At 41.7% G+C, this 24,465-nt stretch overlaps 1 protein-coding gene across 1 annotated transcript; it reads right to left on the reverse strand.

The window, feature by feature from the left end:
• Window positions 1-166: 166 nt before the first annotated feature.
• Rwdd1 (RWD domain containing 1) lies at window positions 167-20,979 on the reverse strand. Its single transcript, XM_021174496.3, has 7 exons — window positions 20,707-20,979; window positions 14,059-14,124; window positions 10,997-11,127; window positions 5,066-5,209; window positions 4,297-4,429; window positions 3,776-3,838; window positions 167-463 (listed from the first exon to the last, which is right to left on the reverse strand). Exons 1-7 carry the CDS (start codon window positions 20,777-20,779, stop codon window positions 342-344), a joined length of 732 nt encoding a protein of 243 aa, XP_021030155.1. The 5' UTR covers window positions 20,780-20,979; the 3' UTR covers window positions 167-341.
• Between the last annotated feature and the right edge of the window lie 3,486 nt (window positions 20,980-24,465).

Here is a 24,465-nt window from a genome sequence, read left to right on the forward strand (position 1 = left end):
AAAGTAACTACTGCCCCCAGCACAGAAATTCCGAGTCACGCCAATGCCTTATTTGTAAAACCATGCATCAACAGCAGCAGCCTACATCAGTGATACAGGTGGGGGCTCTCGGCAACACTAAGTCATAAAACATCTAAACTGTTCATCAATAAGAGGAAGTAAACACTTTATATTTGAAATTTTATGGGCAGTTTATTAAGTTCAATGATGAAAGCTATCAGAAGAATATTCTCCTGAAAAATATGTTTTTTCTTAGAAAAAAACAAAAGGAAGATCCAAACCCTCTAGCATAGCCACAGATGCTGTGGCGGTCACGCCTCTCTGGAGACTGGGACAGTCCATCAGTCTGAGGAGTCACTCCCTTGGGCAACAGGATTGTAGTCAGGATCATCTTCACCATCTTCTAGCTCCAAATCGTCCATTTCTTGGAACAATGACTCATCCACCTCCACATTGTTCCCAGCTGTGAAGAGTAAAACAGCCTCACCTTATAATCCAGAAAAAACACGTGTGTGTGTATGTGTGTGTGCGCGCGCGTGTGCGTTTGGGGAACTGGAAGTTGGGGGTAGTGATGACTCTCAGGCTACCATTGCAAATCGTTCTGAAGTTGATCAGCAGAGACTCTGACAATAGAAGAGCAACTCCAATCTTCAGTCATAGCCTAGAATCTTGCTATTTTAAAGCAGGCTCATAGAATACTTAATGTAAGTGTAGCAAGCTATAGTTGAAAAACGAGGACTCACTGGTGGACAATCACTGAGTCCAGCCCCACAGTTCAGCTTACCAAGAAGCAGCAGATATGCATATCATCAAAGCCGATCTGTAATTTCTTACTTAATTGACTGTCAGATGGGACTAGCCTAGTTCCCTTTACATACAACAGATGGAAAAGGCTCTAAATGTCTAAGCCCTATGAGAAGCACTGGCCAGGCTCTGCCTCAACAAACCTACTTTGCAGATGGCCTGAAGTAGCTATAGCAGGATACCACAGTACTACTCCATCTGTGCAAAGGTTATCTTCCTTCCCTCTTAAGAATCTAGGTTACTGGTATTCAATCCAATGAGAATATAGAGAGCCTATATAAACTATAGTCTATATAGTCAAGATATAGGGCTGGAGAGATGGCTCAGAGCCAGAAATACAATGACAATGCACTGAGTCCAGGCCACAAAGTAACTGAGTCAAGAGCAGTGAAGGCTTCTCAATCATCTTCAGGGAACATTTGAATCCACCAGAACACAAGGACCAGGACAAGCAATTCTAAAAGTATATAAAACGTACAAAATGATAAGATCTTGGTATTTCCAATTAGAAGACAAGAATCTTGAGAAAAATATCTGGAAGTAACACAGGTAAGGGCATACTGAAATGGAACGATGTAGTCTTTCCCCTATCAAAGAATTCTAAAATTTAAATATAAGGTTCACATTCTCAGAAGCAGAGAAGTTAACTATAGAAGATTCAAGGCTCCAAGAAACCAAGTGATTCATGGGCTAGAGAGATGGTAGAAGGGCTGGCTGCTCTTCTAGAGACTCAGATTCAATTCACAGCACCCACATGGTGGCTCATAGATCTATAACTCCAGTTTAACAAGGGAGGGCAGGAGGGGATACGTAAAGATAATGAAATTTCTAAGGCACAAGGTAATGAGATGACTGAGATTCCTCAGCAATGCAGAAGAGAATATCCTAGGGAATTTCTGATTTGTTTGGTTTTAGCTTGTCTGAGACAGTCTCACTCTATAACCCAGACAGGCCTACTACTCACAGAGTAGAACAGATTAGCCTCAAACTTAGGCAATTTTGTTCAGTCTCCAAGTGCATAGATTACACAAGTGATGAGCCAATATGCTCAGCTTTGAGTTTTGTTTTTAAGATCATAAAATTAAGAATCTTGACCTATTTGCTAGATAAGGTAATAATGTATTTGAGGGGGAAAAACATATTGAGGGCTAGCAGTGTAGCTCAATGGCAGAGCATTTTATGCGCATACACAAGGCCCCAGGTTCCATTCTTATCACCAAGAAGTAAAGAAGGGGGCAAGTGCCAGAAAAGGCCCCTGCAAAGGTAAGAATGATGTAGCAGTGGGCCATATCAGCAGTACCTAATCCAGGGCCTAGTGAACTCCAAAGGACAGGGTAGATATACGAGGGTAATGAGGACCTGAACAAAGTGCTACTTTGACCAAATGTGATGAGTATGGGGCCAATGTAAACACAAGCAGGCCATCAGCTACAGGAGATAGGAAGTGGCCCATGCAGCTCTTTGCTGTGTGCAAAGTGGGAAGGAAGGCCAGCACATAAGCATCTGTGAGTGGGCATGGTAAATGCAAAAAGTGCAGGAAACAGGGGTAGAGGCAAACCTAAGAACAAGAAACTCCAGCAACTACAAAGTAGGAGGAGGTCCAGGTGCTTAGTAGAGGATGCTAAAAGTTCCACATCTGAGGCTTCGATAAACCCAGAGTGAACAGATTCAGTTCTCCCACATCTGTGATACAGACTTTTGAGGAAAATGGTCATCTGAGCCATGCTGTCCCAGTTTCTAGCTGAGAAAGGCTTATATACTATAACTGCCACCCTTGAGGTACTTAAGTCACTTGAAAACTTTAAAACATGCATTGCTATACAATTTAACATTTAGGTTGAGTGTATAAATTGATCAACTGTAAAACCTTCAAAATCTTGTTTTTAACAGTCAGCATGTAGAAGAATGCAAATTGGTCCATTCTTATCTCTCTGTACAAAGCTCAAGTCCAAGTAGATCAAGGACCTCCACATAAAACCAGATACACTGAAACTAATAGAAGAGAAAGTGGGGAAAAGCCTCAAACACATGGGCACAGGGGAAATTTTCCTGAACAGAACACCAATGGCTCAGGCTCTAAAGTCAAGAATTGACAAATGGTACCTCATAAAATTGCAAAGCTTCTACAAGGCAAAGGACACTGTCAACAGGACAAAACAGCAACCAAACAGATAGGGAAAAGATCTATCTTAACAACCCTACATCCAACAAGGGGTTAATATCCAATATACACAAAGAACTCTAGAAGTTAAGACTCCAGAGAACCCAAATAACCCTATTAAAAATGGGGAACAGAGCTAAGTAGAGAATTCTCAACCTGAGGAATACTGAATGGCTGAGAAGCACCTAAAAAAATGTTCAACATCCTTAATAATCAGGGAAATGCAAATCAAAACAACCCTGAGATTCCACCTCACACCAGTCAGAATGGCTAAGATCAAAAATTCAGGTGACAGCAGATGCTGGCGAGGATGTGGAGAAAGAGGAACACTCCTCCATTGCTGGTGGGATTGCAAGCTGGTACAACCACTCTGAAAAATCAGTTTGGAGGTTCTTCAGAAAATTGGATATAGTTCTACCGGATGATCTAGCAATACCACTCCTGGGCATATACCCATAAGATGCTCCAACATGTAATAAGGACACATGTAAGAAAGACACCTGCTCCACTATCAAAGCTGGTCCTGTCAAAGCTTGAAGCCCCAGTGTAGAGAAATGCTAGGGTAGTGAGGTGGGAGTGGGTGGGTGGGTGGGGGAGTACCCTCATAGAAGCAGGGTAAGGGGGGTGGGGGGTAGAATAAGGGATTTAAGAGGGGAAACCAGGAAAGGGGATTACATCTGAAATGTAATTAAAAATAAATAAGTAAATAGCAGTGTACTAAAATAAAAAAATAAAAAACAAAACAATAAAAAAACAGTACTCCGCATTTCACAGATAGTACATCCACGAGGAAGTTTAACAGTATCTTACCATCCTCCAGGAACTGGATATCAGATGTGTCAAGATTATGATCTGTTTCAAATAACTGTTTCCCTAAAAGAAATAAATATATTTAATTCAAATGGCATAGCATTGTTTCATCCCGTATAATCACTTAATAGGAAGACCCAAGAAGACAAATCTGAACACCTGTGTTTCTGGGAATTTCAATAAATTTATGAATTGTGCAATAGCATAGAATGCAAGACATGTATTCAGACTCAGAAAACATGAAAAGCCTAGGTCCCTTAGGTCTGAAAAATTATGGGTTTGATTCTATCACTCTGAAGGCTTTGGTGCTCAATATTCTTGTCAAAGGATCTAGACTGTAAGTCCAGACTCATCAAATACAAAACAAAGCTATAGCATACACAGCAGCTATGAACTGTGTGTGAAGAGTGTATGTATGATTGCTGTGGAAATCTATCCCAGTCATCTCTGCTGTTGGGAGATGGTGTGGGCTACGGGGTGGGAGGACTGACCAGGCTAGGCAGGGGGGGCACCATACACACCACTTAGTTTATTTTTCCCTGCTTGCTCCTCTTCTTTCATTCGTTTCTTTTTAATTTCCAGGAGTTCTGCATCAAATTTGGCCTTCCAACTCAAGAAATTCTCAATCGTAACAGGGGTGCCATGGAACAGTTTCTTAGAAAATGAAAGACACAGGTGTCAGGTCACTGAGGCAGTAATTTAACAAATAAAGCCAAATGAGTGTCTTCTAGATACCCACAGCCACACAGTGAAGCACGGACAGATACTACTAATGTCTGCCTGGGCTAGCTCTCTATTTAATGTCAGCATCTTACTCTGGAAAAGTCAAATTTTAAAAATATTCTTCTTGCAAAACTTAAAAAAATAAAGATAATGTGCAATGTACTTATTGTCCTTGCCGTAGCTATTGATTATTAGCAAAGTGCTTGGTTTTAGTATGTTTTCAATACACATCAATTTGCAACACTAACACCACTTTTTTACTTCAGAGTTTGGAGTTGGCCCTGTCTATAGCACTGTGACAGGACTTGGTAGTTCTCAGACACTCTGGTGGGAAGCACTTACATTTATTGGTTTTACACAAATGTGCTTTATCAATCTGTCATCTGTTACTCACAATATATCCTCAGCCAAAGTTTCACTCCTAGGAAAATTTACCTTTTAGTCTCACTATTGTGATTTCCAAAAGCAAATTACTAACACTGTCAGGATAAAAAAAAAAAATCAAAGCTAAATAGCAACTAGCCTACAGAGATGTGAAGAATAGGAAACCAAGGTTTTCACGTATACCTTCTCTGCTTCTTCTGCTTCCTTTTCTTTCTGTTTCTTTTCTTCCTCTCTTCTTGTTTTGATCTGATCAACTATTTCATTTAACTTTTCTTGAACAGCTGTCACGAGGGTGAAGATCATCACCATGCCGAGATTTTCCTCAGCCTGTGGAAAGCAGACAGAGGTGGATAGAAACACACTTCTCAGGAAACTATAAACTGCCTAAAGAGACAAAGTTATTATAACAACTAAATCCCACGTTTATACCCTGATTCCTCATTCAGTTATCCCATACAGTTGGATAAGTGGACATTTAAATTTGAGTATAGAGGCAGAAGCAGTAGTAGGAAATCCCAGCATCTGTGAGAGAGAGGCAAAAGACTCAGAAACTTTTGACTACATAGTGAGTTCAAGGCCACCCTGGGCTACATGTGCCCTTGTTGTTAATAACTAGGACACAGACCTAGGAAACAGACAATATAGACTTCAAGCAAAAACTAGTGAGGAAGATAAAGAAGGGTCACTTTTTAATAATTAAGAGAACTTCCAGAGGACATACACATAACATCAGAGACGAATCCCAGCACAACAGAGTGGATCACTTCAATACCCCAAAGTATATCCAACCATGGAGAGAATCATAACAGCCCAAAGTGTGAGAATAAATAACTGTTGTCTTCTCATCCCTAAATGGGACATATCTATCAGCCCATTCTGTCCCCAAGTTCAGAGAGTATCATTGAAGACTACAAGATCCAGACAATAGGGAGGTGTTCTATGTCTTCTAGACATGATATAGCCATTATATTTGTGATCTCATGAGAGCTGTAGAGGCCTACACAAAACCTGCACTAGACCAAACTTTCCAAAATTCCAGAATTGATGGGAGAGAGCACGTGGCTCCACCCTTAGCTGAGGAGCTCTGAGCAGTTAATACCTTCTATAAGAGTAAGTCATTTTTCTTTGGGGTATGGCCAACAGTGGCTTACCTGTGATCCAGTAAATGGCCGCTAGCCAACTGCATATTGGTAGCACTAATTGGTCTTAGTGAGATATTTATAGCAAGAGCTGGAGATAGAGCTGAGTGGGGTTAAAAAAACAAACTGCTCTTTCAGAACTCTAAAGTACAGCTCCCAGCTCCTTTATCCGACAGTCACAACTAACTGTAACCATAGCTCCAATAGGATCTGATACCTCGGAGGAAACCTGCACTCATGAGCATACCGACCTAGAGACATACACACATATATGCATAATTTAAAATAATGTAAATCCTTTTCTGTTTGTTTGTTTTTAAGACAGAGATTCTCTGTGTACTTCTGGATGTCCTGGAACTTGCTCTGCAGACCAGAATAGCCTCAAACTCAGAGATCCTCTGCCTCCTGAGATCTGGTATTAAAGCTATGTGCCACCGTGCCCAGGAAAATAAATCTTTAAGACAATTAAAAAAAGAAATAACAGGGGGAGGCTATGCTGAGGGGGAATCGTGGGAGGAACATTATATACATGTATGAAATTCTCAAACAATAAAAATCTTGTCTTTTTTTAAAAAGATGCTTTGTGGTTATGTATCATGAATTCTGATTGGTCAATATACTATTTATATGTATTTAAAAACATCTTCTGCCGGTCCACCATCTGCACCCTGGAGCTGAGGCTGTTCCACAGCCCACTGTACGTGGGTCCCGCTAGGAGAGAGCTGGTCTTCTCTGGTCATACTCCTGGACTAAGAGGTGAGATTTTCACTTGCTCTCCAACAACTGTTGGAGCTGGGCCAGCCAGGAGCAAATGGAACACAGGAACAGTGGTCCAGTTGGGACAGGATCCTTCCTGTCACCACCTGAACCCAGAGCTTGAGCTGTTCCAAAGGCCTCTGTACACAAGTTCCTCCAGGAGAGAGCTGTAAGCTGACACAGGCTTACAGACCAACAGGAGGGACAAGCTCCAGCCAGAGACCATCGAACGCCAAAGATAACCAGATGGAGAACGGCAAACACAAGGGTCTTACCAACAGAAGTCAAGGATACTTGGCATCATCAGAACCCAGTTTCCCACCTCAGCAAGTTCTGGATATCCCAACACATCGGGAAAACAAGATGTCTATTTAAAATCACAACTCATGATGCTGATAGACGATATTAAAAAGGAAATAAATAATTCCCTTAAAAAAATATAGGAGAACACAGGTAAAGAGGTAGAAGCCCTTAAAGAGGAAACACAATAATCCCTTAAAGAATTACGGGAAAACACAACCAAACAGATGAAGGAAAGGAACATTCATAAAAGAAACTTTACGAAAGCTCAAAGCACGCATTGCACCTCAAACAATCATAGTAGGAGACTTCAACACCCCTCTCTCAGCAATGGACAGATCTTGGAAACAGAAAATAAACAGAGACACTAACAGAAGTTATGAACCAAATGGATTTAACTGATATCTATAGAACATTTTATCCTAAAACAAAAGAATATACCTTTTTCTCAGCACCTCATGGTACTTTCTCCAAAACTGACCATATAATTGGTCACAAAACAGGCCTCAAAAGATACTACAAGACTGAAAAAACCCCATGCATCCTATCAGATCACCTCAGACTATGGATGGTCTTCAATAAGAACATATAACAATAGAAAGCCCACATACACATGGAAGCATGGGTTTAGTACAGAGTTCTATCAAACCTTCAAAGAAGACCTAATTCCAATACTGCTCAAACTATTCCACAAAATAGAAACAGAAGGTACTCTACCCAATTTGTTCTATGAAGCCCCAATTATTTTGATACCTAAACCACACAAAGACCCAACAAAGAAAGAGCACTTCAGACCAATTTCCCTTAAGAATATTATTCCAAAAATACTCAGTAAAATCTTCCCAAACCAAATAAAAGAACACATTAAAACAATCATCCATCAGATCATGTAGGCTTCATCCCAGGGATGTAGGGATGGTTCAATATATGGAAATCCATCTATGTAATCTACTACATTAAAAAACTCAAAGAAAACAACCACATGATCATTTCATTAGATGCTGAGAAAATCCAACAACCCTTTATGATAAAAGTCTTAGAAAGATCAGGAATTCAAGGCACATACCTAAACATAGTAAAAGCAATATACAGCAAACCAGTAGCCAACATCAAACTAAATGGAGAGAAACTTGAAGCAATCTCACTAAAATGAGGGACTAGACAAGGCTACCCACTCTCTCCCTACCTATTCAATATAGTACTTGAAGTCCTAACCAGAACAATTAGACAACAAAAAGAGGTCAAAGGGATACAAATTGGAAAGGAAGAAATCAAAATATTACTATTTGCAGATGATATAATAGTATACTTAAGTGACCCCAAAAATTCCAGAGAACACCTAAACCTTATAAACAACTTCAGCAAAGTAGCTGGATATAAAATTAACTCAAAAAATCAGAGGCCTGCCTCTACTCAAAAGATAAACAGTCTGAGAAAGAAATTAAGGAAACAACACCCTTCACAATAGTCACAAATAATATAAAATACCTTGCTGTGATTCTAACTAAAGAAGTGAAAGATCTATATGACAATAACGTCAAGTCTCTTAAGAAAGAAAGTGAAGAAGATCTCAGAAGATGGAAAGAACTCTCATGCTCATGGATAGGCAGTATTAATGTCGTAAAAATGGCCATCTTGCCAAAAGCAATCTACAGAATCAATGGAATCACCAGCAAAATTCCAACTCAATTTTTCATAGAGTTAGAAAGAACAATTTTATCTGGAATAACAAACCTTGGATATCAAAAACAATTCTCCACAATAAAAGAACTTCTGTTAGAATCACCATGCCTGACCTCAAGCTGTACTACAGAGCAATTGTGATAAAAACTGTATGGTACAGTGACAGGCAGGAAGATCAATGGAATAGAATTGAAGACCCAGAAATGAACCCACACACCTATGGTCACTTGATCTTTGACAAAGGAGCTAAAACCATCCAGTGGAAAAAGAACAGCATTTTCAACAAATGGTGCTGGTTCAATGGGCAGTTAGCATGTAGAAGAATGCAGATTGGTCCATTATCCTCCCTGTACAAAGCTCAAGTCCAAGTGGATCAAGGATCTCCACATAAAACCAGAGACACTGAAAGTAATAGAAAAAAAAGTGGGTAAGAGCCTCGAGCACATGGGCACAGGGGAAAATTTCCTGAACAGAACACCAATGGCTCAGGCTCTAAGATCAAGAATTGACAATGGGACCTCATAAAATTACAAAGCTTCTGTAAGGCAAAGGACACTGTCAATAGGACAAAAAGGCAACCAACAGATTGGGATACGATCTATCTTTACCAACCCTATACAATATACACAAAGAACTCAGGAAGTTAGACAGCAGCGAAACAAATAACCCTACTAAAAGATGGGGTACAGAGCTAAACAAAGAATTCCCAACTGAAGAGACCTGGATGGCTGAGAGGCATCTAAAGAAATGTTCAGCATCTTTTTTTTTTCTAACCTTTTGTTTGTCTGTCTGTCTGTTTGTTTTCGAGACAGGGTTTCTCTGTGCAGCCCTGGCTGTCCTGGAACTCAATCTGTAGACCAGGCTGGCCTCAAACTCAGAAATCCGCCTGACTCTGCCTCCCAAGTGCTGGGACTAAAGACGTGCCACCACTCCCGGCTACGTTCAGCATCCTTAGTCAACAGGGAAATGCAAATCAAAACAGCCCTGAGATTCCACCTCACACCAGTCAGAATGGATAAGATCAAAAACTCAGGCGACAGTAGATGCTGGTGAGGATGTGGAGAAAGAGGAACACTCCTCCATTGCTGGTGGAATTGCAAGCTAGTACAAACACTCTAGAAATCAGTTTGGTGGTTCCTCAGAAAATTGGACATAGTACTGCCTGAGGTCCCAGCAATACCACTCCTGGACATATACCCATAAGATGCTCCATCATGTAATAAGGACACCTGCTCCACTATGCTCATAGAAGCCTAATTTGTAATAGCCAGAAGCTGGAAAGAACCCAGATGTCCCTCAACAGAGGAATGGATACAGAAAATGTGATACATTTACACAATTACTCAGCAATTAAAAACAGTGATTTCATGAAATTCTTACGCAAATGGATGGAACTAGAAAACGTCATCCTGAGTGAGGTAACCCAATCACAGAAGAACACACATGGTATGCACTCACTCGTAAGTGGATACAAGCTCAGAATCTCAGAATACCCAAATACAATTCACAGACCACATGAAGCTCAAGAAGAAGGAAGACCTAAGTGTGGATACTTCAGTCCTTAGAAGTATATACCCATGGAAGGAGTTACAGAGACAAAGTTCAGAGCAGAGACTGAAGAGAATGCCCCACCCAGGGATCCATCACATATACAATCACCAAACCCAGACACTATTGTGGATGCCAACAAATGCTTGCTGACAGGAGCCTGATAGAGCTGTCTCCTGAGGCTCTCCTCTGACAAATACAGAGGTGGATGCTCTTAGCCAACCATTGGACTGAGCACAGGGTCCCCAATGGAGGAACTAGAGAAAGGACCAAAGGAGCTGAAGGGGTTTCCAACCCCATAGGAGGAACAATATGAACCCCCAGAAGTCCCTGGGACTAAACTACCAACCAAAGAGTGCACATGGAGGGACTGATGGCTCTAGCTGCATATGTAGCAGAAGATGGCCTTGTCAGTCATCAATGGGAGGAGAGGTCGTTGGTCCTGTGAAGACTCTATGCCCCAGAGTAGGGAAATGCCAGGACCAGGAAGTAGGAGTGGGTGGGTTGGTGAGCATGGGCAGGGGGAGGGGATAGGAGGCTTTTGGAGGGGAAACCAAGAAAGGGTATAATATTTGAAATGTAAATAAAGAAAATATCTAATAAACAATAAAAATAAAAAACCTTTTCCAGCCATAATTTAATAAAGGGAAATAAAATATGCTACTATAAAGAAAAATGATTTCCTTACCTGCAATGCCAGTAATTTTAAAATGTCTGAGACATCATTGTCTTCTAGATTTTCCTGGGAGAATATTTCATAAAGTGGAGTCTCATCAGGGTACTTTTCACTGTATGTAAACTTGAGAGTAGTCTGGACAGCTAAGACACAAGATAAAATTTAATGTGAATATATTAATAGTATAAAAATCAGTGTTTCTATTGAGTCAGTAGTTTGAAATATCAGTGAAAAGAAACACAAAATAATTACTAATATAAGGAACAACCTCAACAAGATGAGTTGAAGAAATCAAGAGAATGGCAGAAATTCTTTCTTGCCCATGAAACACACTTGCCTCATAAGTGTATTTCAGAGGACAGACAAAAAACATTTTTTTAAACATCATGACTAAATAAACAAAAACCTACCTCAAAGCAGTATTAACAAAATTACTGCCATAGTCTCACATACAGGCTTTACTAGCAGAAGTTCCTGACTGCCGAGGATTTAGCTAGAGCCTGGAATTAATATTCAAATATACACAATGCCAGGAGGATGTTGCTAACATTGGCATCTTTTTGCACTGGCAGTTTTCTGAGGTTAAATGCTGGGACTATAAGCTTGTATTACCACACCTGCTGAAAAGCATAAGCTTTAAAAAAAGACCTTACTGCTTCTACTATAAGCAACACCAGGTATTCATTATAGAAACATATTGCTAGCCACAGTGCTATCTGTGCATGTAATTGAATCACTTTACTACATGTAAACTTACCAAATCAGAGCACTATATCATGTCTATAATTATTTACCAATTCAAAGTAAGAATGAAAGGCAGGAAATATAATCCATGGATAAAACACTTGCCACATAAAAGCTGCATAAAATATAGCACACATGGAATTCTAGTGACAAGACAGGAGGCAGACACAGGGAAATGTTTGTAGACCATGCAAAGCAAAGACCAACACCTAAGATTGTCCTCTGATCTCTACACATGTCTAGATACAGTCACACAAACACCAGGGGCTGTAGAGATGACTCAGCAGTTAAGAGCACCAGCTGCTCTTCCAGAGGACCTAGGTTAATCTCCTAGCACCCACATGGTGGTTTAAACTGTAGTGGCTATTCCTGGTTGTCAACTTGACTATATCTGGAATGCACTACAATTCAGAATTGGAAGGCTCACCAGTGATCCTAATCTGGAGGCTGGGAGATACAGTTTCTGACCTGGATCTTGGGACTGGAGATCTTGAGGCATAGTGGGTATGGATTCCAGAAGACAGGGAAGTCAAGGTCATCTGGGATTAAAGGCATGGTGACACACACCTTCAATCTGGGCTACACCTTCTGCTGGAGGCCTACATAATGACATTGGAAGAAGGAAGATTCTCTCTGTCTCTCTGTCTCTCCTTTGACTGCTTGCCTTGTGGGACTGAGTAACTCCTAGATCCTTGGACTTCTATTCACAGGTGCTGCTGACCATTGTTGGGAGTTGGACTACAGACTGTAAGTCACCAACAAATTCCCTTACTATATAGAGACTACCCATAAGTTCTGTGACTCTAGAGAACCCTGACTAATACAACCATCCATAACTCTAGATCTAAACCCTCTTCTAGCTTCTGCAGCAAGCAGGCATGTACACTTACATACAAGCCCAGAAACACTCATGTACATAAAATAACATTAAACTTTTAAAAAGTGAAAACAAAAAAAGGAAGATAGAAGAAACAAAATATATAGGCATATCTATAATCTAAAACCTAACAAGTACATCATTCCAATTCCCTTTCCTAAGTATGTCACCATTTCCTGGTTAGGACAGAACTATGCTTATTATAACATTCCAAGTATCATTTACTTGTGTTGAAATATTTTCCTTACAATAATATTCCATGAGTAGAAACACACAAAGGGACAGCTCTTGTGTAGTAATCTAAACCCACAACAGCCTATTTTTCTATTCATCAACACTGAAAATTTATTGGATGAGATGAAATATTTTCATTTTTAACTTGCCTGAAGTACTAGTGAGACAAGTTTTTACACATTCATTTATAATGCCACGTCTGACACTAAGCATCAACTCTCTTCACCTATTCTTCCACTAATCAGTTCATCAAAATGAAGAATAGAGACAAAACCAGCAGAATCTAGGCATTGTTTCAAACAGTGAAAAACATTTCTCAAATTAAAAATGAACTGTACACAGCTGTTTTTATAGAGTACTATTAGCTACCAATAAAGGTACTGTGCAGAATATGAGAATCATCTCTGGAAAGTTTAACAAGAAGGTTAAATTCTGTCACAAAGAGCAGTGCTTTCTGCACACATACTGGTTTCACATAGCCAAAAAGAGCTCAGGGGGCTTTGAGCAGTATTCATTTGGAGCTTTAATGGAAAATTTATAGATACTTATCTATAAAAATACAGAAAGAGTAACTGTGTCTAACATCCTTTTCTTTGAGATTTTAAAATATCTCAACATGGCACTCACTTTCCATTATTAAGAAACTAACAGTTTTCAAGTGAAACCTCTAAAATTGATTCCTCCTGACAGAACTTGTGTTGCCACCTGAGAAAACCATACTTGAGACTGTCAGCTTATATATAACTTTTTAAATTACTATATTAGCTGACTTAGACCAAAAATAGATAACCTTCACACCATTACTAAATTTAATTTATTTAACTTACTAGTTTTAAAGCTGTTTTACTTTGAGGGATGGGATAGATAGGTATACATTCAGTCTGTTTATAATAGAAAATGGTCAGTAAATAATTTACACTTCCAAAAAAATAGCAGAAATCAAAACGTAATAAGCACTTGACAAACTCTTTGGACAAAAGTCTCTACGTCCATTCATCTGCTGCACTGTTAACCTACCTGCTTTTTTATAAATACCACACACACTGACTGCACCTGCCTACAGAACCTGGACTGCCGCTGTCCCTAAGAGTCACACTCACACAGAAAACACAGACTACAAACACAACAGTCACGCACAATGACAGCACCTCCACACTTGCAGTGCCCTGCACAATGACTGCAGAAGGAGCCTAGGAAAACCATAGCTATTCCATCTTACTTTCATCATTTTCTCCAGCCTCCGATGTCACAGTAATGGTGAAGCTTGGTGGGCTTTCTGATAACACTGCAAGAAAATACACATAGCGGTTACTGAGGGGCTCCTAAGGCAGACTTCTCTCATGATTTATTGCTGCTCAGCACTAGGAAATTCATACCTCACCTATATTTTCATTTCAAACAACCCAGACTAACAGAACACTGAAATGATAAACCCACTATTTCAATCAAGAGTAATCTCAATCTGCAATGATATACCTTTAGTAAATAGCTCTCTAACTAATTAAATATTAAGTCATTTATATTTTATTCCAAAATCTAAATGTATATGGACTTCCCTTCCAAAAGACTCCTGAACAGAATGGTAAACAAAAACTTTGGGGTTTTTCTTCACCAGCCTCTACCCACTGCTATTCATGTTATGATGGGTTATTTTCTACAGGTTTAAGTGACTTGAAATCTAATCTTTCCAAGAGACTGAGCCACCTTTCACACAATTATAAAGAAATTGGATATGACTCCGAACATGGAATTATTGAACACTCACTAAGCAAGACCTGTATGTAACATTTACATAAATAAGGAAGCCTCCAATACCATTTTAGAGCATGTCTAATAACATCTGTTGATCATCTACTCCCACACAAGAATATAGAAAATGCTGTGAGAAACCCCACACCAGGGCCCTGTTGGTTCTGCAAAGTCAGCAAATACTGACTTGATGGACTAAACTAATGGATGAAGATGAAAAAAAGTAACAAAGAAGATTAATATTCAAAACCAAGTGAGAAACAAACCAGGAAGCTCCTAGCTGGAGGGGTGACTACAGGGCCTACGCTTTTGGTTTTTTTGTAAATTTGATATTTTCTTCATTTACATTTCAAATGGTATCCCCAAAGCTCCCTATCCGTCCCCCCACCCCTCCCTACTCCGCCCAGCTCTGCTCCCCAACCCACCCACTCCCGCTTCCTGGCCCTGGAATTCCCCTGTACTGGGGCATATGATTTTCGCAAGACCAAGGGCCTCTCCTCCCATTGATGGCCGACTAGGCCATCCTCTGCTACATATGCAACTAGAGACACAGCTCTGGGGTACTAGTTAGTTCATATCATTGTTCCTCCTATAGGGTTGCAGACCCCTTTAGCTCCTTGGGCACTTTCTCTAGATCCTTCATTAGGGGCCCTATGTTCCATTCAATAGATGACTGTGAGCATCCACTTCTGTATTTGCCAGGTATTGGCATAGACTCACAAGAGAGGGTTATGTCAGGGTCCTGTCAGCAAAATCTTTCTCAAGGCCTAAGCTTTATGCCAGGCCTGGGAAGTACTGGCCTCTCAAGGTTGGCAGCAGTTGTGTGAACTCTGGAAGAACTCAGATGACTCAAGTCACCAGGGAGACTGCATGGCTTTAAAGTGCCCAGGACACCTCAGACATGTGTTATCATCAATAATGTTTTTAAAACACAGGCCTTCATTGTGACTCAGGTTTAAAATGTCATGATGAACATCTACACTGACTCAAAAGAAGTTTGCCCAACCGATGAAGCACTCTCCCTGGACTCAAACTGTGCATCACTGTCTCAGATAGCATACCCATGCTGAAAAGGTACTAAAATCTTGTTATATGCTCCCAGGTAAGTTGTTCTTACTGATTCTAGGTGTTTATTACATAAGTTTCATTCCTCTTCCTTAGCATTAACATATCATGAAATGTAAATACCATGACCACAGAAATCAAAGCTTTAACCCAACAACATCCAAAACAAAAAGGACTCCAGGAGGCTTTTAATTAGTCTAAAAACACAGCCACGCTGAGCACTACATTGTACTTGTTCTGGACTATGCAGTTAAATAAAAATCCTTTAAATTCAATACCAAAACCATAGTTTTATACTCTTAACTACAGTCAGCTAAATTTAAGAGGTTAAACATAAGTAATTTACCTTATATACCACTAATAAAGATGCCAAGATATAAGGTTTTCATTTCATTGAAATATATGATGTGCATCTTAGAAACAGTTAAACCATCATCACCTTGCTGCCACAGATGCAGGCACTGAACCCTGGAGCTATCACATAAACTGCCTACAGTTCTTCAGCTCTAGGGCTGTATAAGCCACACAGGACTTCATTTAAAAAGAAAAATATTCCCTTCTGACAAATTTCAGGGACATTATTTGAATGAGGTTAAAAGCCATGAATTACCAAGTAGGCAGGAAGAAAGGGGACGTGTGTTAGGAGACCCTGGTGGCAGAGCACAGTGGTTGGGAAGCTAAGAAACATTTAGAGAATTAAAGTTTTCTGTTGGATGGGCATATATGAGTGAGTGAACTAGTGAGAGTCAGTATGTTTGACAGTGTAGTTCTAGACAGTAACATTTCCAGCAGCTAGAACTTCATCTCTGCACAAGACAGTAAATCTAGCAACAGTGCACAGAATGGGAGGCGGATGAAACTAGGCAACCTCTACAATCAATCAGGTGAGGATAATGAGGTTCTGAACTAGGATGGGAACCACGGGAATAACAGGAAATTAAGATGGTAATGACGGGTTGGGTTTGCAGCTGTGAATATGGTGCCACTAAGCCAAATATGAGTACAGAAGAAATCAGGCATGATGTACTTTATACAGAGAAACCTGCAGAGGTGAGGAGTAGACAACCAGAAATGAGGACACAGAAGAACCAAACAAGGCCTGAATCCAATTTGGATCTTTTGGTAATAGCTAAACCTATCCCATTAAGGAAACCACTCGATTCAGATTAATGAGATCATTAGAAAGAAAAAAGACAAAGGACAACAGCAGCTTTGTAAGGAGAAAAAGTGAGAGGGAAAAAATTGCCAGATTGAAAGTAGCAGCCACAAAAGATAGTAACAAATAAAATTCAAGTGTTATACAATCAAAGGACCAATATTGGGGTGAGGGTAACCCCACTACCCTGCCCACCCTACCCCCATCTCTGCTCCATTTTCTAGCAGAGGTTTTATCACATCTTTACATGCTTCTAGTAACACTTAAACACCAGTGTGGTGGCATTTAGGAGATGGAAGGACAGTCAAGAATTCAAGGATGTTCTCAGCCTACACAGGGCACTGGAAGCTAGCTATGCGAAAACCATCAAAGGGGTGGGATTGTGGAGTAAGCCAAACATCAAAAACTAAAAGAAGTTCTCTATTTGTCCTCCATCAGTTAAGATCACTTATAGGAAGTGGTAAGACTGTATGGTCCAAACACTAGAAAACCTAGTCCTTCTGAGAGCACTGGGTTTGATACATACAACAGTGTCTATGAGCACTGTACACAGTTTGTGCATGGAGGACCTACTGACTAATTAGATCGTATTAACCCCTGAGGAGGCCCTCAGTCATCTGGTTCCTGCTCACTTGTTAATTCTTTCAGTTCCTCGATCCCACCTCTTAGTTGACGATCTAGTAATGTCACCGCTTGCACTCAGAGAGGCCTGACATGTGCCATGTCCCTCTGAAAGACTGTTCCCTAGTTCCACTTAACTCATCACCTCTCAGTTTTCCAAAACAACTGGGCTATCCTGTTCCCTTGAATGTATACTGCCTACTTCCCTAATAGACTGAATCCTTTACTGTGTAGCTAATCAATACTTGGTAAATAAATATGCCTAAAGGACACAGAGAGCTTACAGCAAGAAGACTAAATGGTCTAATCTTGGACAACAGAAAAGGTGGAGCAAATAAAGCAGAACTACCAATCAATGAGAAACCAGCAACAACATAGGACCTCAAAGTCAGGAACAGGAATCACCCTGGCCTTTCCAAGGTGTGCTGACATCCACATGCAGCAGAAAATCAAAGCTAGGATCTAATGAAGACAAAGAACAATTAGGCCCAATTAACAGAAGGACCTACAACAACTAAAACAGTATTATTTCTAGTAAGGAATGTCTTATGCATACTGAACTGCTATAAAGTATTTACATTTGCATTACTTCCCATCAAACACTTGAAGAAATCCAGGCTTGCAAAGGAAACCACACCAACCTGCCACTATGAAGAGGAGGAAATAAAGGAAAATGTGTACAGCTAAGAAAAAGAAATTCTAGAAAACTCTACACATGGGATACGTCCTTACAAACAAGATGAAAACAGAAATACCTTCTAACAATTACCAGGAAATCTTTAAAACCCTGCTAGCTCCCCGCCTCTTCCTTCAATCATTTATCTATCCCAGGTGCTGCTTCTGCTGCTCCTTCACCAAGATAACCAAACTAGGTGCTGCCAAGAGACTTTCATATACAATAAAAACCAACCTTTACTTTACTTTTAAAACCGAGTGTTATCTGGGTAGTGACGCATGCTTTTAATCCCGGCACTTGGGGGCCAGAGACAGGAGGATCTTTAGAAGTTTGAGGCCAGCCTGGTCTACACACTGAGTTCCAAGACAGCCAGGATTACATAGAGAAACCCTGTCTCAGAAAACCAAAGAGGGGGTGGGGAGGTAATTATACTTGCAAAAATTACTAAACCCTAAATTTTGTTTTGTTCTTTAAGATGAAGTTTCATCTATAATCCACATTGGCCTAGAATTTTCCAGTCTCCTGATTCGTGCTTCCAAGTACTGGAAGATAGACATGTACCAGCACACATAGTGGATTCCCAGTTCTGATGATAATCTCACCACTGCTTGTTCTAATGCACTGCTATGGACTAGGATAAACCACAGGTGCAGCCTTCCACCACTGTGAAAAGATCACAAGTATTTCTCGAGAACATCTGCTTTCACAATATGATCTCTCCTCTTCCTCTATATCATCGTGTCTGTGGAGTGCCAATGACTACTCCTCAGGGGACAGATGAAGCACATACAGGATGTCATTTGGTAAAGCAGACAAAATTAAGGGGACTTAGTTTTGACTTACTAAAGTTCAACCACTGACTTCCAAAAAACTTCCATCTAACAGCAATTCTAATAGAGATATTTTTTTATTGCAAAAATGTGTATGGATGCAGAAAGGAATTAAGCACAGGCTCAGCAGGTTGCTATGGAATAGGTGAGTGCATCAAATTAATCCTAAATCGTCATTTGTTACCCTGGTTCACTCAGGCTCCTTATGCACTTGTACATCTGACAAGAATTCCATATACTACTACTACAGGGACCTAGCAAAATTCAATACAATACTGCTTTAAGACACAAAAATGTGCCACTGTAAGACACACATGCATGGAACTTAGTGAAGGATAACCTAATATTTAAGACAAGTTAAAAATATTGTATGCCAGCCGGGTGTGGTGGCGCACGCCTTTAATCCCAGCACTCGGGAGGCAGAGGCAGGCGGATTTCTGAGTTCGAGGCCAGCCTGGTCTACAAAGTGAGTTCCAGGACAGCCAGGGCTATACAGAGAAACCCTGTCTCGAAAAACTAAAAAAAAAAAAAAATATTGTATGCCTCATGCATTTTTTGCTTCTGCCTACAAAGGGTTCGTGCCTATTATATTTCTAACGTGCTAGAAAGGTCTAAACATCGTAATTCAGACTATATCGGACAACTGACACTAGCGCTCTATTTTAGTTTGACACTGACATATAAGCAAGGATAGAGAAGGAAGCCAGACTCCACACACACACTCACCCAGGTAATGACACTCTCAACCCCCTCTTCACTCATCCCTTAACATCCGCAGCACAGCTGTATTGCTGGTGCGAGAGAACATGAACACGACTGGAGCTACACAGGAGTAGCTAGCTGAGAGACATCTGCCTGTTGGCAAAGCAGAACAAAATTTGCTTCCATTGCAAAACGTTGGTCAAAAAGTGAAGCCAAGAAATAAAACTAAGCTAAGCAATGAAAGGGATGGTTTGGAGTTTAGGATTTAAAGTAATATGCCTTGGGTTCTTAATTCAGACACTAAGTGATACTTGACAACACTTGGAGGAAGGGTTGTGGAATGTAAATCCCGCCAATCCCCAGACTACGTTCATACTGACTTTACCTTGAGTGCTTCCCTAATTTGAGAAGACCCATAGATAGGTTCTCCATGGAAACAGACTCACAAGGAAAGAGTCTACTAATGAATTTCCTGACGGATGCTTTCCCTTAGCCCCAATCAGCTCTTCCTACATCTGAGGCTGAATCCCCAACCCAAGTCTTCAGGGTGTAAGAACTAAGGACCTCTGGGTGGAGGAGGGAGAGCACAAGCCACTTGCCTTCCCTGGGCCTCCAGAACCTCGACGACATCTAATATACCTAAGAACCACAGCGACCACATCGTTCATCAGGCATTCTGCAGAATGCCTGATCACTCTTATAGAGAAAATAAGACATCCCCGAGTGTGCTGCTCTCAAATGCCAGCATCCCAATCTTCTCAGCAGGGAAAACAGCTGCTACTTCACCAGAGCTTAAAATAGGAGGAGGTAAAGGGGAGGGAGGGGGACATTAAGCGGCTCTGGAGAAACTCATCGCATTGCTAGTTTCCCCCCGCGTGCTTCAGTGAATCTCGGATGGCTGAGGTTACGCGAAACCAAAGCGGTCAGGATCAATTCCAGGGCCTCCGTAGAGCCACCCGGACCTTCGGATTTCAGGACAGTGGGGAAGGGAGCAGGCGAGTGCTAGAAACTGTCTGGAGAGCCGGAGGCCCCGGCCTCCGCCCCGGAGCGGGCGGCCGCCAAAGTCACCTGTGAAGGAGTCGGGGTAGATGGACTCCAGAGCCTCCAACTCGTTGCGTTGTTCCTCGCCGTAATCTGTCATCGTGGCCCGCGTTGCTGCCCATGCATCGGCGCGACTCCCTGGCGGCGGGCTGCAGCGGACACCGCGGCCGCCGGCTGCCGGGCGGGCGCACGCGCAGAGTCGGAGTGGAAAGGCCTGGAGCCACGCCTGGCACGGATTGCTGAGAAACAGCCCCGGCTCCACGGGCCGCCCGATCCCCGCGTCGGAGTTCGATTCGTCGCGCCTGGAATGCCGGCCCCCGATTCGCTGCCTGCCTGCGACCGCTCGGGATTGGCTGGAGGGTGACCGCAGCCCGCCCGGCGTTCGGGAAGGACAGCTACCGCCCGCGGCTGGGCTTTGCTGGCTTCTGATGGAGAGGCCTGGCAGAGAGGCATCTCCATTCTGCGCTCGATGTGTCTGGTCTGGGTCTCGCGCAGGGCATGGTAGTGGCGCCGAGGGCGGGGCGCGGAGGTCCACGGGCTTCCGCTTTTCCGTGTTCCCAACCCACGTTGTCGCCCAGAGCAGCCTGTTGGCGGCAGCCAGCCCAGCTTCTTGGGACTTTCAATGGCCTGATCTGTGCAGACTCCTGGAAGCCGAGCTAGGACTTGGGGTCGGGGTTCGTCCAGAGGTCTGTCCCAGCTGCTGGGGAAGCTGTAGATCCCGGGAGGAAGGCTGCAAGTCGAACCAGAGGTTTAGATCTTGCACCTCACTTTAAAGTTGTGAAATAAATGAGGCGGAAAAATTGATTTAAAGACTTGTCCAGTTGTGTTTCAGCGAACAGATAAAGGGACGGATGTTAGTGACAGATTTGACTTTGCCAAAACTACAATAAGATACCGGAAAATAATACCTTTGATTTAGCTCTACTTCTGCTGATAGATTTGACAGCTTCAAGTTTATCACTACAACCAAAATGTCAAATGCCGTAACGGCAAAACTAAGAAAACAGATAAATATGTTTTCTTTTTTAATGAACACTAAATAGTTACTTGGGTTTCTATTTGTTTATAAGAAAGGAACACGTACTAGCCTAAACAAAATGTGGGGAAATGTACCTCGGGAAGAATACCCCAAACATAGTAAAGATGTTTCCCAAAATTTCTCTACCTTTCTTGTGTATTAAAGCTGGCTTTACTTGTATTGTGCAGGTTCCATAGATGAGCTTTTTTGGCTTTGGCTTTGTGGTGATTGTTGCTGTTGCTTGCTTGTATCTTGCTTACTAGCCAGGATTACCAGAACTCGTGTTACCCCTACCCTGGCCTCAGTGATGCTGAGATTGTAGGTGTGAGCCACAGTGCACCACTTACACAGAAAGGGTTTTTTGTTTTGTCTTTAATTAGCAAGTATTCCTTACTTACAGTAAAAGAAATACATTATGTCAAAAGTATTATGGTTTCTTGTTTTAAATAGAGTAAGGTTTGCTCTTTGCCTTCTTTTAAACTTTAAAGGGGAGAAAAGGAAACTTCTGAGATGAGGTAACATTCAGAGATAAGCTGCATATTTGTTTATTCAAAGGAATTCCGATGATTGGTTACCAGAATGGACTTCTAGGAACAGCTGCTTTAAAGCTCTGAAGGAGACAGATCACTTGGCAGGTTGGAAGACAGTGTGGAGCATTCGCCATGATCTGGTTGAGGGGCTGGGGCATAGATTATGAGGAATTCTGGAAGTGTTAGTGACTCAGACTCTGACTTTAAGAAATGCCACCATGGCCACTCAGTGGGACGAAATCTGAAAGAGAGACTGGTGGCTATGAAAATAAGCTAAACAAACCTATGCTAATTTAGGCAGGCATTGACTGTTGAGATAAGGATCAAGTTCCCAGTACGTTTTGAAAATACAATGTCAGGGCTTGATGCTGATTAGTAAGGAAAGAATCAAGCTTAACTTCTGACTAGACTAACTTGCATCATGAAGTTCTGATATCAAAAATGACAAGTGAAGAAGACATTGGACAAAGATGATACTGACTTATGGGACATTTGACTATGCACAGACAGCCTGGTTTCCAGTTGACGCTTTATGTTGAACCCTGGGACCCAGTGGTGATAATTCACCTGCATGGGATGGAAGGAGTTCTTTCATGTCTCCTGGAACCCTGGCTCCTGTTGAAGTTATCTCCCCCCAACCCCCTCAGCCCCCACAAGAGAACCATGGTTAGTAGTCACATAGGCAACATCCCAAGCTTCTGACCTTCAGGCTAGACTCTGTCCCAGTTACCTAGCAACAGTAAAGATAGCAGCATACCAGAAGAGGGGCTGCTTGGCCCCACCTCACTCTCTTACTCCCCTTATACTCTTCTTACTTTCTCCTCTCCTCTCCTCACTCTCTTCCTCTCTCTCTCTCCTACTCTCTAGCCTTTCTTCTCTATCTCTCCTTTTCCCCCTTCTCTCCTCTTGGCCATGGCCGGTCTCTCTCTCTCTCTCTCTCTCTCTCTCTCTCTCTCTCTCTCTCTCTCTCTCTTTCCACCTTCTCTCCTTTCTCCCTGCCTTTCTACAATAAAGCTCTAAAATCATAGACTATCTGTTCTTCAAGACCCCCTGCACTTACTCTCATCTTCATGGGAACCTCACCCCTTCTGCCCTCTCTCCCATAACCCCGGCCGGGGAATGCCCCTTGTCCACCCCACACACACACCCGAGTGGGGTCAGTGACATAGATGCCCAGAGCATAGGAGGAACTCTGGCCAGATGTGGGCTACCCTTTCTTCCCCTTCTTCACTCACCCCTTTTGTTCCCACACTGACTCGTGGGTCAAAGGCCAAAACAAAAGCAAAGTTTGTTTCCTAACAGAATATCAAGGAAAACAGTCTGCCAAAGTTGGTGAAGTACAAACAACCATCCTATAATTTACAGAATAGTGACTATTTGCATGTTTTCATCTATTAAGTGTAATGCCCCTTAATTGATCACCACTTCATTACAAAAAGCCTGGGGACATCCCTAACTTGTCTACTTGCCTCAGAGTCACAGATGAATGTAGTCTTCATGCCTCATTCAAAGAAACTACTTTTCAACGCAGACTGATAAACAAAAACCTCAATTAATCAAAATGCAGAGTTCTGTGACATGCCCCACTAATGAAACATCTTGAACACAAGTGTATGGTAGCCATATACCTGAGGCTAAAGGAACAGCAGAAGAGGGAGGGGGAAGGTTGTAAGAGCCAGGGGACCAGGAATTCTGCTGCAAGATTGTTTTCTAAATATGATGAGTTTCTATGAGCAGGAGATCTCAAAACTAAGACAGTTCAATATCTGAATGATGACACTAACAAGCCAATATGGAAGGGGGGAAATCTATAGAGCCTCACCACTTGATGCAGAGCTATAGGCAATTAACTGCTGAGAGGCAATTTAGTCTTCCTCATACACGGCACCCTAAATAGTTATCCAGCCCCAGGTTATCCTAAAAAACACACATACAAGCAACACTAAATGGACTCAGCAGATTGCATTTATACATGTAGTATTCCCCAAGAAAGAATAAGGTCATTGATTTGAAAACAGCACGTGAGGTGGTGGTGGTGGGGAATGATTGTATTTTAATTAAATTTTCAAGAACAATTACCAAAAAAGCGGGGAGGGATTTTGGGTAAACTCCTTTTTTATGCCTATTATATGTTAAAGCAAACTTAAGTCTTCATGAATCCTTGAGAGAGAGGAGAAAAAGAAAAAGAAAGAGTGTGTGTGGTGGGGGGGGGGGGGGGGGAGGAAGTTCACTGGAGAT

Source organism: Mus caroli, unplaced genomic scaffold, assembly GCF_978045245.1.
Source record: "Mus caroli unplaced genomic scaffold, Mus_caroli_1 scaffold_9, whole genome shotgun sequence".
NCBI classification, from domain to species: Eukaryota; Metazoa; Chordata; class Mammalia; order Rodentia; family Muridae; genus Mus; species Mus caroli.

Bases quoted from the DNA above. Each gene is read 5' to 3' on its own strand.
- Rwdd1 (XM_021174496.3), bottom strand. From the start codon at position 20,779: ATGACAGATTACGGCGAGGAACAACGCAACGAGTTGGAGGCTCTGGAG. The intron at 11,128-14,058 runs GTAAGATGGAAT...CTTGTGTCTTAG, and splicing joins GGCTGGAGAAAATGATGAAA to CTGTCCAGACTACTCTCAAG. The intron at 3,839-4,296 runs GTGTGTATGGTG...TATTTCTTTTAG, and splicing joins AGGGAAAAATAAACTAAGTG to GGAAACAGTTATTTGAAACA.